This window comes from Rhinopithecus bieti, unplaced genomic scaffold (assembly GCF_001698545.2).
Source record: "Rhinopithecus bieti isolate Rb0 unplaced genomic scaffold, ASM169854v2 scaffold_17829, whole genome shotgun sequence".
In the NCBI taxonomy this organism is placed as follows: Eukaryota; Metazoa; Chordata; class Mammalia; order Primates; family Cercopithecidae; genus Rhinopithecus; species Rhinopithecus bieti.
This window is the reverse complement of record NW_016809238.1, coordinates 856,203-870,526: the sequence shown is the minus strand read 5'-3', so window position 1 is coordinate 870,526 and position 14,324 is coordinate 856,203. Positions and strand designations below refer to the sequence as shown.

Here is a 14,324-nt window from a genome sequence, read left to right as displayed (position 1 = left end):
AAAAAAAAAAAAAAAAAAAAAAAAAATTAACTGCAGATAGAATAAGTACTCCCTGAATTAAATCTCATAAATATTTTTAATTATTTCAAATTTGAAAAAATAACATCACATAATATCCTAGAATAACCAGAAGAGTTTTAAAGTAACCCTTCAAAGTAATTAGATATAACAAAAGGTTTATAACAGAGATATAATCCCTTGAAACAAAACTTCAAAGACTCCTTATTTTCAGGGTTTCTCAAGTCCTTTCTCACATCATGAGAACCAATGGAAGTTGGCTAAAACTAAGATTGTTTCTAATGGGAATTTTGTAATAGGCAGCTGTATATTCATACATAACAAATGAAAGACAGGTAATAAATGCTATCAGAGTTCAAAGAAACTTCTACCTTTTTTAAAATATATCATTTTAGTAAGAGTTTTTGAGGAAAAAAAAGTAGAATTTTAGGTGGGTCAAGGAAAACAAAGGTAAAATAACATATGATATGGTTTGGCTATGTCCTCACCAAATTTCATCTTGAATTGTAATCCCCACAATCCCCACATGTCATGGGAAGGACCCAGTGGGAAGTAATTGAATATGGGGTCGGTTTTCCCCCATGCTGTTCTCATGATAGTGAGTTCTCACGAGATCTGATCATTTTATAAGCATCTGGTATTTCCCCTGCTGGCATTCATTCTCTCTCCTGTCACCCTGTGAAGAGGTGCCTTCTGCCATGATTGTAAGTTTCCTGAGGCCTCCCCACCTATATGGAACTGTGAGTCAATTAAACCACTTTCCTTTATAAATTGCCCAGTCTCGGGTATTTCTTCATAGCAGCATGAGAACGAACTAACACAACATATAATGAGTATACAATCAGGTAACTTCCACATACAGATGAAAGTGCTGGATTTAAAAGATCTTTAGTTGGAAGATATTTTCCTAACTACAAGGCAGATTAATAACCAGTTTTTGTTTGTTTGTTTTCCTGTTGGAGAGGTATAAAATTGTGTAAAAAGGTCTTTGTGGTCAGAAACTTTAATCAGTGTTTCTCGGTATTGGCTCTAAAGTAGAGTCACCTAAGAAGTTTTTAAAAAATAAGTATTAATGCCTAACCTGCATCCCCAAATGTTCTTTTTTAATTGGTTCAGGAGTAGAGATCAATGGGTGAAATTTTTTGAAAGCTCCTCAGGTTGAGAACTACTCATCTACATCAGGAGTTAGCAAACTACTACAGCCCACAAATGAAACCTAGTCCAACACCTGTTTTTGTAAACAAAGTTTTATTGGAACACAGCCATGTTCGTTCACTTATATATTGTCTGTGGCTGCTTCCATACAATGGCAGTAGATTAGTTGCAAGAGGAACCATATGTCTAAAAGGTCAAAAATATTTATTTTCTGGCCCATTACAGTATAAACTTTGCTGATGTCTAGATGATCTAAGATGATTTGGTCTTGAAGGCTATCATTGTATGTGTACATTTGAATGTCTGGAAAATGTCATTTAGACACTTATGCTAAGTAATCTTTTACCGTAAAACATAAAGTTTATGGTATGGTTTGGCTGTGTCCCCACCCAAATCTCATCTTGAATTTTAGTTTCCATAATCCCCACGTGGCATGGGAGAGACCCAGTGGGATTGAATCATAGAGATTGTTACTCCCATGCTATTCTCATGATAGTGAGTGAGTTCTCACAATATTTGATGGTTTTATAAGGGGCTTTTCCTCCTTTGCTTGGCACTTCTTCCTGCCACCATGGGAAGAAGGATGTGTTTGCTTCCCTTTCCACCATGACTATAAGTTTCCTGAGGCCTCCCCAGCCATGCTGAACTGTGAGTCAACTAAACCTCTTTCCTTCATAAATTAACCAGTCTCAGGTATGTCCTTACTTAGCAGTGTGAGAATGGACTAATACAGTGTGTATGATTTATAATGTGTATACATCAAAATTTCCAAAAAATAAGTTCCCCTGACTAAATACTGCTCTATATAGCAGATGCTTAAAAAAATCTCTCTTATGAATGTAGATTGTCCCCTCTTCTCTGGAGGATGCCATACCCTGCATTTTTAAAATCATGTTTACATATTTTGTTTTGTTTAAATACAAAAATGTATTAAGCTGAAAGTAAAATATAAGCCAAATGGCCTTATTTATCACTTTAAAAAATAATTATCATGTTTTAAAATCCCATAAAAAGGTACAAAAGAAAAAGAAGTTTCCCCTCTTGCCTCAATGTAGAGAAAGAGACTATGAAGATTTCCCTGGATACTCTTTTAAAATTAAGTTTTCTTACCTTAACATTCTCTATTGCTTCCATAATTCTCTCTCTCAGGTTTGCAGAATCATTTGTTTGTTTTTTTAAATTTCTAATAACAATATCAAAGTGATTTCCTTTGAGCTGACCAAGTCTCAGGGAATCATCTACAGACCGAATATTAAAGACATTCATTCTTTTCTTTTCAATTTCTTTTCAATATTTTCAACCTGTAAGTAATAAATCATATAAAGTCAGTTAAATTTTACATTTAAAAATTACTTTAAAATAAGGCTTTAAATGGCAGTTGCCAAGCAACACCTTATGAGAATACTAATACAAATTTTTTAGAATATTCTAAAGTTTTTGTTATTTCACCAAATGTGTGCTTAATACCCATTATTATAGGATTACATTAACAGAATTATTTTAAAAACTTGAACATGTATTACTAACGTTATCATTCTTCCTATGTAGGCCTTCTAACTCCTTAGCTTGAGTGACAGAACCTCCTAGCGGTTCTCCTGATCTTCCTGTCCCCAACTCTGCTCCTTTCCTTCTCAGTCTCTTTCCCCAACATTACCAAGAAAAATCACTGGCACCAGAGGATTTTCCTGAAATTCTGCTCTGAGCACTTCCTTACACAAACTTTCAATTTTTCCCAATATCTAAAGAATTAATATTTTCAATATTTTTAGAGTAACTTGTATGACCCCATAAGGGCTGATATAAAATTTCCTTTATAGCCATAGTTTCCATACTCCTTACAGGAATTATATATGTGACAGACTATTGAGTTTACTGCCCCACAAATATATCTCCAGTTTTCTGAATCTGCTAAAATTTTACTATTACTTGAAGTGTAATTAAAATTCCAGACTCATAAGCTAATTTAAAGCAATCTCTCCTCCTAAGAGGGAAGCTTTCATCTTAAATACATTTTAACACCTAAAGTCCTTCTTTCTGCCCTATCCTGCACTTCTTGACCACAAAAGCAAACTCAAACACTTTTTTTTTGTCCCCCATGTAAGAGCTTAGAAGCACTCAGAAGAGTCTACTTGCATATAGTGGATACTTCAACATGTGTTAACTAATAATTAACATATCGATGTTACATTAACTAGGCTGAATTTTGACCCAATTTTTCACATTTTGAAGTTTATCTTAAGGAAATTATAAGTTACAGATTTAAGTGTAAGAATATTAATCATGGTATTATTTACAGTGAAAAGCTGGAAAGAATTTCAATTTTCAAAAACAGGGAAGGTTAAACAAATTAGTCTATATGATAGACATAATTTTGAAATATTTCATGACGTAAATTTTCATCTAATAACATTATTTTATTTTATAAAGTAAAATATAAACTGTATATGCAGTATGATTTTCATATATATAATAAAAGTTGGCCAGGAGCAGTGGCTCATGCCTGTAATCCCAGCACTTTGGGAGGCTGAGGCGGGTGGATCATCTGAGGTCAGGAGTTCAAGACCAGCCTGGCCAACATGGTGAAACCCCATCTCTACCAAAAATACAAAAATTAGCCAGGCGTGGTGGTGGGCGCCTGTAATCCCAGCTACTCGGAAGAGAATCGCTTGAACGCGGGAGGTAGAGACTGCAGTGAGCCGGGATTGTGCATTGCACTCCAGCCTGGGCAACAAGGGTGAAACTCCATCTCAAAAAAATAATAGGCCGGGCGCGGTGGCTCAAGCCTGTAATCCCATCACTTTGGGAGGCCGAGACGGCGGGGATCACGAGGTCAGGAGATCGAGACCATCCTGGCTAACGCGGTGAAACTCCGTCTCTACTAAAAAATACAAAAAAACTAGCCGGGCGAGGTAGCGGGCGCCTGCAGTCCCAGCTACTCAGGAGGGTGAGGCAGGAGAATGGCATAAACCCGGGAGGCGGAGCTTGCAGTGAGCTGAGATCCGTCCGCTGCGCCCCAGCCTGGGGGGCAGCGCAAGACTCCGTCTCAAAACAAAAAAAAAAGAAAAAAACAACAAAAATAATAATACCTATAATAATAATAAATAATAATAAATAAAAGTTTCTGTGTGATGTAGTCTCTGAAAAGGTCTAGAGAGAAATAGAGAAAATGTTATTGCAGTTATTTATTTTATTTTATTTATTTTTTTGAGACAGAGTCTCGCTCTGTCGCCAAGGCTGGAGTGCAGTGGCATGATCCCCCGCTCACTGCAACTCCCACCTCCCAGTTCAACCAATTCTCCTGCCTCAGCCTCCCAAGTAGCTGGGATTACAGACACATGCCACCACATCCAGCTAATTTTTTATATTTTTGGTAGAGATGGGGTTTCACCATGTTGGCCAGGCTGGTCTCAAACTCCTAACCTCAAGTGATCCGCCTGCCTCAGTCTCTCAAAGTGCTGGGAGTACAAGCGTGAGCCCCCGTGCCCAGCCTGTTGCAGTTATTTCTGAGTAGTAGGCTTACTAGTAACTTTATTTTTAAAAAACTTTTTTCTATTTTCCACAATAAATATATGTCTTTTATAGTTACAAAAAAATGCATACAATTTGATTACACTGACGGAGACTAAATTTGAGTACTTTACATTCATTTAACAAGGATTTTAAATGTAAGGATCTATGATAATAAAGCCATAATATAATTAATTAGGAAAACATGATTTATAAGGTGCTTTTATGAATATAAATTATATTCAATTCAAATATAAAAATATTTGAATACAGTACAGGATGTTTAGAAACAATTTAGACAATTCAAATCTTCCACGTCTCAAAGTTTCCATCCTAAAACTTCCTATATTTTCAATGTAAACTTAAGACATATCTCTATTTAGAAGATAATTATGAATACAGAATGTGCTGTTCAATAAGTATGTAATCAGTGAATATTGATAGTGAGGTTAATATGCTCCCAGTATTATTCAGAGCTTTTGATCTTATACGTATTTATTGGATGAAGTATTAAAGTAAAGTTCAGCCCGGTTTTTTTTTTTTTTTTTTTTTTTTTGAGACGGCGGCTGGAGTGCAGTGGCGCGATCTCGGCTCACTGCAAGCTCCGCCTCCTGGGTTCACGCCATTCTGCCTCAGCCTCCCGAGTCGCTGGGAATACAGGTGCTCGCCACCAGGCGCAGCTAATTAATTTTTTGTATTTTTAGTTGAGAGGGGGTTTCACCGTATTAGCCAGGATGGTACTGATCTCCTGACTTCGTGATTCGCCCACCTTGACCTCCGAAAGTGCTGGGATTACAGGCGTGAGCCATCGCGCCCGGCCAGAGTTCAGTCTTATAAAGTAGTATCTTATTACCTCTCTGGAGTCACTTTTCTAACAACCATTGCTTGATAGGTGATGGCTTTCTTGTCTTTAAGGCCTGCATAACTAAAATCCGAAGGAATAACACCAAGTTTGATAGCTAAAAAACCGATTGCTTCAAACATTTCCAGGTTTTCCTTTCGTAGGGTAAAAGCTGAAACAAAAAAAAACTTAGATCACAAAAAAAGCAGCTACCATATATCAATTACATTCTTAGTTAACAGATTAGTATAATGAATCGAACTATTAATGTAAGGAGTTTTTTTTGTTTTTTGTTTTTTGACGGAGTCTCACTCTGTCACCAGGCTGAAGTCCAGGGGCGTGATTTAGGCTCACTCCTCCGCCTCCCGGGTTCCAGCGATTCTCCTGCCTCAGCTTCCCCAGTACCTGAGACTACAGGCAAACGCCACTACGCCTAGCTCATTTTTGTATTTTTAGTAGGGACGGGGTTTCCCCATGTTGGCCAGGATGGTCTCGATCTCTTGGCCTCATGATCCACTCTCCTCTGCCTCCCAAAGTGCTCGGATTACAGGAGTGCGCCACCGCACCCAGCTGTAAGGAGTATTTTTTAATGAAAATATAAAATCAGCATGATAGATTTCAGCTGTTATTTTTAAACTGTTGGTTGGCTCATTGAAGGCTTACAGGCAAAAAAATCCAAATTCCTTAATTTGGTATTCATATCTGGCCCAAATCTACCTTTCCAGTCTCCAAGTGCACCACTTCCCTTCATATATCCTATAACCCTGCCACAGAGAACTTCTTGTAATCCCTGGATTAACTAGAGCCTTCAACAGTTTTGTACTTTCATACATTTCAGTCCTCTAAAACATGAGTTCCCCTTGTGTGTTAATTGCAGCGCTATTCAGAATAGTAAAGATATGGAATCAACCTAAGTGCCCAACAACAGTGGATTCGATAAAGAAAATGTGGCTGGGTACAGTAGATCATGCCTGTAATCACAGCACTCTGGGAGGCTGAGGCAGAAGGATTCCAAGAGCAAACAATCTAAGACCAGACTGAGCAACATATGGAGACCCCATCTCTACAAAAAATTAAAAAGTTAGCTAGGTGTGGTAGCACATACCTATCGTCACAGCTGCCCAGGAGGTTGAGGTGGGAAGACTGCTTGAGCCTAGGAGGTTAAGGCTGTAGCAAGCCACTATGGTGCCACTGCACTCCAGCCTGGGTGAAAGAGTGAGACCCTGTCTCAAAGAAAAAAAAGCGGTACGTATACACCATGAAATACTACACAGCCATTAAAAAGAACAAAATCATGCCCTTTGCAGCAACATGCATGCAGCTAGAGGCTGTTATCCTAAGTGAATTAACAAAGGAACAGAAAACCAAATGCCGCATGTTCTCACTTATAAGTAGGAGCTAAACACTGGGTACACATGTACATAAAAATGGAAACAACAGACACTGGGGTCTATAAGAGGTAGGAGGGAGGGAGGGCATAGGGCTGAAAAACTACCTATTGGGTACTATGCTCACTACCTGGGTGATGGGTTCAATCTACCCCAAATCTCAGCACCACACAATATACCCTTGTAACAAACCTGCACATGTACCCCTGAAACTAAAATAAAAATTTTAAAATAAAATGTGTTCCTTCCATTTATTATTTGTCTTACTTCTATGTGTTCTTGAAGGTCCAACAGCAGCAGCCATTTGCCCTGACAATTTTGGACATGTCATTCAAAAAGCTCAGCAATTTAAAATAAATTTCCAACTTGTTTGAGATATCAGTTTGTTGCTGATAGTAGCCTAGGTGGATAAGCATTTTTTCATCCATAAAGATTTAGAATTTAGTACAGAAATATATTTAAGAGGATCAAATCCATGATATTGTGTTAATATTAATCTGTATCTACATAAAAGTTTATGCACTTGAATGCTTAAGAGAATGAAACTTGGAGTTCCAATTTAAAATATTTAATTGATTTACATTTGTCTTTTTACATTGAATCTTATTTAAGTTAGTAAGCAATATGGGAACATTTACAAAATCTTAAGGTTCACTAAATTTATAAGTTTTATGTATAAGATTTATAACATTTTCTTAATTACTTGGAACAATTACATATTTAAAAGAAAGTCAATTATACTGAATTTTAAAATTCAATTTTGGAGACTTGCACTTTGACCCATGTTGGAATGACTGATACCAGATGACCTCCCACTGTAAACAAATAGAAAACTGAACAAAACATATGAAACAGCCATTTTTAGAGACTAGAGAATAGGTACCACAAAACTGTAATCTAAAAGAAAAGAAAAACAAACGAGAGGAGTCCTAAAATACTCTAATTTTTTGCCTAGAAGTACATTCTGGAACATAGCACAGACAGAATCCAGGTAGAGCACAGGAGTTCTGCTGAGTTAAGAGGGTAGATATTTGAATTCAGGAAGGCTGAGTGGGCTGGAATTCACAGGGAGAGTACCTGATAAGACAAAGCTTTGTAGAGAAGGAGTTCCAGAAATCTACATAAGTGGTTCCTTGAGTTTGTTGCTGATCAGTAATTTGTGCATGTCCAGGGTTAAATGCTATGTATTATTTATTGTTACACAACAAGTCACCTCAAATCTTAGTGGCTTACAATATTCATGTATCGCCTGTAGTTTCTGTGGATCAGGACTTCAAGAACACTTTGGTTTGGTGATTCTAGTTCAGGCTCTCCTGAGGTTGCATGCAGTTAGATGTGGCTAGGGCTGCAGTTATTTAAAAGCCTGAAAGAAAGTGGAGGATCCATTTCCAAAGGGGGCTCATTCACATGGCTGGAAGGTCGGTACTGGCTATCGGCATGAAGCTATAGTTCCTGTCCAAAGGGCTGTTTGAGTCTCCTCACAGTACAGTAGCTAGCTTTCCCCAGAATGAGCAATCCAAGAACATGACAAGAAGTATAATACTTTTATGACGTAGCCTCAGAAGTCACCTCACATCCACATTCTCCCTCAAATTCTTTCCAAGTTCCAAGGCTGAATGCTTCCAAAGCAAATATCATGTGTGCTTTATTGACCATTATATCCCATCCACTGGCAGACGAATGGGTAAACAAAATGTGGCACACACCTACCATGGGGTATTATTTAGCCTTAAAAGGGAAGGAAATTCTAACACGTGCTACAGCAAGGATGAATCTCAAAAACATACTAAGTGAAATAAGCCCATTACAAAAAGACAAATACTGTATGATTCCACTTATATGAGATACCTAGAGTTGTCTAATCCATAGAGACAGAATGAAAATGGTGGTTCCCATTTTCAGAGCTGGAGAGGAGGAGGGATTGTTTAATAAACATGGAGTTTTAGTTTGGGATGGTGAAAAAATTCTGGAGATGAATGGTGGTGATGGATGTACAACAATGTGAATGTCCTCAATGCCACTGATACTTAAAAATGATTAAGATGGTACATTTTATGTTACGTATATTTTAACATAATTTAAATAAAAAATAAAAGGTTTTTTGAACCATCATTCCTCCTTTTAACATATGCCTCCAACTATTCACAACTTTAGAAAAATGAATTTAAATTAATATATAAAGTTCTATAATTTTTTACTCATTAACCCAAATTAATATTGTTAGAATTTCAAGTAGTATAAGATAAATAAAAATTCCTAGAGCTGCTTAAATCACTCACCAGCAATTCCTCTTTCTACGTGTAAAGCTAGTGTTGTTTTTCCTTCAAAATGGATATATGTTAACACTTACCATATGCTTAATATTAAGTAACTATTACATAGTAAACAATTTCATTATTTCGTTTAATCCTTAGAATATCATTGTGTGTCAGGCTTACCCCATTTTTCAAGTACAACCAAAAGTTATGAATTGTTAAGTAACTTGCCCATGGTATTATTCTTCCCATTTTTACATTCGTGAAATCAAATCTTAAAGACATTAAAATTTCGTAAGTCTTTTGTGAACTAAAAGTCATAATATCAAATCAAACGCACATAGATCCAAGGTTCAAACTCTAATTTATTAAATATGATCATCTGAAACAGTTCCCATCCTTCAAGTAGAATTGAGGCCAGTTAAACCTAGTCAGCTGGACTTTTACAGTGAGAGTTCATCAGTTTCAGCCACCCTGGGAATTAAACACAGACCCTAAAACAGTGATTCTCAAAATGTAGCAGACCAGGAAAAAAACAGTCTGGAAATTTGTGAAAGCCCCAGAATCAGAAACTGAGAATGGGGCTGTGAAATCTGTTTTAACAAGACCTTTTGATGATTATATGCATGCTAAAGTTTCAGAACATCTTGTCTAGATGATCAGCAGGACCAAGTTTTCAGGTTCCCTACCCAAGGTAGGGAAATATAATTTGTTTTGGATTACAAAGTATCTCTTCACTTTCCCAAGCACAGTAAATATATTCTTCTTATCTCTAAAAACTTAATTTTAATTGAGATGACTTTCAAAATATGAAATCAAGATTTACCTTCAATAAAACTTATTAAACACAAACCAACTGATTCAACTTTAGACATTTGTGAATAGGCTAATATAAATGCCTAGGTTATCAGTAAGGCTAATTTTTAAATTCAGTGTAATTTGAAAGGTTTTATCATCTTCCAGTAAGTAACAGAATAAATAAGAATTCCTAGAGTTGCTTAAATTGCTTATCAGCAGTTCCCCTCCCTAAAGGTAAAGCATGTATTCTTTCCAATCTCTCTAGCCAAGTCTATTCAATTCATTTTCACAATTTTAAATTTAACTAAGTTTATCCAAGAAAATGGATGATTATTTATTAAATTACCTGTATATATAACATTTCCTTCTTGGCATTCAGGAAGAGGCCTTTTCCCACGCTTGTATGCTTTTTCCCGAAATCTTACTGTTATCACCACATTCGGATTACCAGTACTGCAATTCATTTCAGAAAAGATTTGGTTTCCACAAGGTTTCCAAACTTTTGTTGACAAAATGGTGGACAGCTTTTCTGTGGTCTTTGTTTGTATCAGGTTTAAAGGTAAATTTGGAATTTTCTTTCTTCGCATCCAAATATTTAAAAAAGTCAAATGCTTCCTCTTCAGATACCAAATGACAAAGTTCTTTATACTCAAGATTTGGTTTTACAACAATTTCACTGTTTTTTCCTACAGTTATTAAAAATGGAAATTTCTGCCTAATGGCACTATGTAAACTAGCCCTCTGGTTTTTGTCAAGGATTCTGCCTATTGAGAATTCAAGAGGTAGTCCAATTAGCTCTGTTTCAGAAAGCCACTTCTCTTTTATATCACAGGCAAAATTATTCAGTAACTCGTGAGTTTTTTCATCTAAAAAGGAGCTTAAAATATCAGCTTTTTCTTCACATTTGGAAGTTCCATCACTGATAGTATCTTCCTTTTCTGAACCAGACGGATGATTTTGGTCACCATCAGTGTACTTAACCAAAGTATTAACTTCTTGGTTTCTTCCATCTTCAAAGGACAGATTTTGAAGATCTAGTTTTGTTTTTTTTGGAAAATTATTTGGCTCAGGTTGTATTTCACTAATCTTGAAAATAGGCTCATTGATGGTCTTATTAACTAACTGTCCCTGTTCATCAATTTCAGTAACAATAAAGTCACTTGGTGAGCTTTTTATAGTGCCATGAAATCCAACATGATCATTAAAGAAACACAAAGAACTAAACCTGATTCTATAATCTGTATCTTCTTCCATTCTTCTATAATAATGCCCAAAAAACAAAACAAAGAGATGGTTAGTTAACAGAAAGAGAAATTATGGATGACCAGATAGGAATAGGTTTGCAGGATTTAGTTAATTCTGTCTCTCTTTTAATCCTGAGTCTTCTTAAATGGCATCGTTAATTTATAATTATATATACATCCTGTGTACTTTGACTCTCCTATACCAAGCTGAAATAATAGGCAAACTGTTTCTGGTATAGCTAAAGATTTGTTAACTTGTATCTTCACTCACTCCAGATTTGTACCTATTATCTGGGATTAAAATGAGTCAATTTTAAGTTTATCTTAAAAATATCATTTGTAGGCCCACAAGAAGAGGTAAGAACACAGGACTATAAAACAAAGATTTGTCCAAATTCCATTCCTGGAGCCTAAAATCTCCAGCTAATTCCAGAGAATATGTAGCTAAGTTTTCCATATTATTAGTGGTTAGTGACAGGAGAGGTAACAAGAAGACAATAGGAAAACTGATGGGTAAATAAAGTTATAAATACAAATTTGTGATTTGATTATATTTCAAGGTAGGATTAAGTCAGTCCTGGGCCTTCTCTAATGCCCCCATTAGGACAAATAGAAGCTTTCGAGGTTGACCCAGAGGAAAGTTCTAACTATATCATTGGCATCAGACAGAAGAAACCCTTACAGAGCTTCCTGGGAACACTACGCAAGAGAATAGTACTCTGATCTCTCACTTTTCACACGAACCCATGGCTACCATACCATATGGAGCTGCAGGAAAGATAAATTGCCCAGGGACCCCATACTACTGAGTTCTGTGTTTACTCACATTCTCCAAGTAATTTATCATCATCTGGACCATCATCTCATATCTATAATGTATTCTACTATTCTGAACCAATTTAGCAAATCACATCCCTTCTCAATCCTTTCAATCATGCCATAGAGAAATCACAACAAATTCTCCATATCCTAATTTCCTAAAGAAAATATTATTTTTCCTTAATTACTTAATTTCCTGTACAGTTCCCTCACTTTCTTGCCCTAATTGAAAGCTGGCTATTTTTTCAGGCTGCTTCTTCCTTAGTCTTCTCAAGTGAGGGCTATTTTTTCTTTCCCACCCACCTACCTTAGGACCTGGAGGCTGTAAATATTGTTCTATGTTTGTCACTGTTCCTTGCAAGCCATTTCTTCCTCTACTACCTCCAAAAAACCAATTCTTTTGAAGAGCCTGCCACTGGGCTTTACCATCTGCTGTCATCCTCTCTCGGATCCCCAGACAACTCTGCTTCATTCACTGATCTCTGGCTCACCACCTTCTTATGCAACATGATTTTCATGATCATCTATATGGATCATCCATTCAATGTCTTGGACCCTCAAGTCCTCAATCTCAACCTCAACCTCACACCTCTACTTCATCTTGGTCATCCACTGTCATGGTCATAACTTTGACTTTCTCATCTCCAAAAACTGCATTAACCTTAAGCATCTGATTTTTATCACTCCCACTGTCCTTCATCACACCTACTTTAATACTTCCATTCCAAAAACTTTTAGTTGTTGTGAAGGCCCCTAACTCCTGCTTCTACAACTAGCCCACAAACCAGCCAGAATGGTGTCTTAAAAGGTAAATTAAATCATATCACAATCCAGTTTAAAACCCTCTAATCACATTTGCAATACAATCCAAATTACTTACCCTGGCTTCCAAGGATGTCTAAGATTAGGGACCCTGTTTATTTTCCAAATTTTTTTGTACCTTTACCCCGTTACCCACTATACTCCAGCTACTCTGGCCTTCTTCAGTACTTTTGTGCTAACTGTTCCTGTCGGCTAAATTGTTCCCTCCCCAACCATATAGCTGCATCTTTTAGGATTCATGCCCTCAGAGAAGTTTTTCCTGGCCAATAATCTACAGGAACCTGCAAGTGATTTTTTTTTTTAGACAAAGTCTCACTGTCACCGGACTGGAGTGCAGTGGCGCGATCTCGGCTCACTGCAACCTCTGCCTCCCGAGTTCAAGCGATTCTCCTGTCTCAGCCTCCGGAGTAGCTGGGACTACAGGGACGCGCCACCACGCCTAATTTTTGTATTTTTTTAGTAGAGACGGGTTTTCACCATATTGGCCAGGCTGATCTCAAACTCCTGACCTCGTGATCCACCCGCCTCGGTTTCCCAAAGTGCTGGGATTACAGGCGTGAGCCACCGCGCCCAGCAAGTGATTCTCTTTCACAAAACCCTATTTAATTTTCTGCATAGCAGTTCTAGGTAAAGTTTTTCTTTATTACTTATTGTCTATCTCCTCCAAAGAGAATGTTAGTTCCATGTGAGGAGTAAGCTTGTCTGCCTTATTTACTACTGATGATCCCACATTTTGAAGTGTCAAGCACATGGTAGGTCTGCAATAAATACTATTGTTAAATAAATGAAAAAACTAGTACAAAATAAGTGCTGCAGGAGTGAAGTGGAAGATAATTAGGAGAGGCATAATGCAAGAAGTGGCCATCTAAGTCCTCCAATAGTTCAAGAGACAGAAATGAGGCAGAGACCTCACAAGTAATGTACAAACAAAACATGCAATGTGTGAGAGAAAAACAAACAGTCCAGATACAGAGCAGTGGGGATGGGGAGGCAGGGAGAGTACTGTGCTGGAAAATGCAGCTGAGTTCGTACCAGATTATGGAAGATGGCCTGACAAGGACTTAGAATCTATTGGGTGGTCAATGGATGGCTGTTAGTGTTTGAATAGAAAAGGGACACAATCCCAAAACAGGTTTCAGTAAGATGATTCTGATGGAAATGAGCAGGATGTATCCGACTGAGTAACAGTTAGAGGAGCTGAAAAACAAAACAGCATGGTCAAGAACACAGCTGTAGGGATTGGCTCTGAAAGAATAATGATCTTTTCTTTCTCCCAGAAAAATGGAGGAAGATATACATTCTAAGCAAGTGAAACAGGTAGGGAAACTCGGGGAGAATGTAATTCCAGCATTCTGGTAAAAGAGTGGAACCAAACTGGAGGGCAGCAAAGGAGCCCACATGGCGTTAAGCCTGAAGGTGCAGTGTTCCCATTCAACAGAGACTGCTCATGACAGTGTGGAGCGGGGTGCCGGGGGCG

General features: G+C 37.3%; 1 protein-coding gene across 1 annotated transcript in view; it reads right to left on the bottom strand.

Moving 5' to 3' along the window:
- Positions 1-14,324, bottom strand: part of PUS7L (pseudouridine synthase 7 like) — a 37,969-nt gene that overhangs the window by 22,959 nt on the left and 686 nt on the right. Inside the window, 5 exon segments of the mRNA XM_017888955.1 lie at positions 2,284-2,461; positions 5,534-5,693; positions 10,309-10,437; positions 10,440-10,466; positions 10,469-11,220. Of these exon segments, the coding sequence (XP_017744444.1) occupies positions 2,284-2,461; positions 5,534-5,693; positions 10,309-10,437; positions 10,440-10,466; positions 10,469-11,220 (1,246 nt within the window).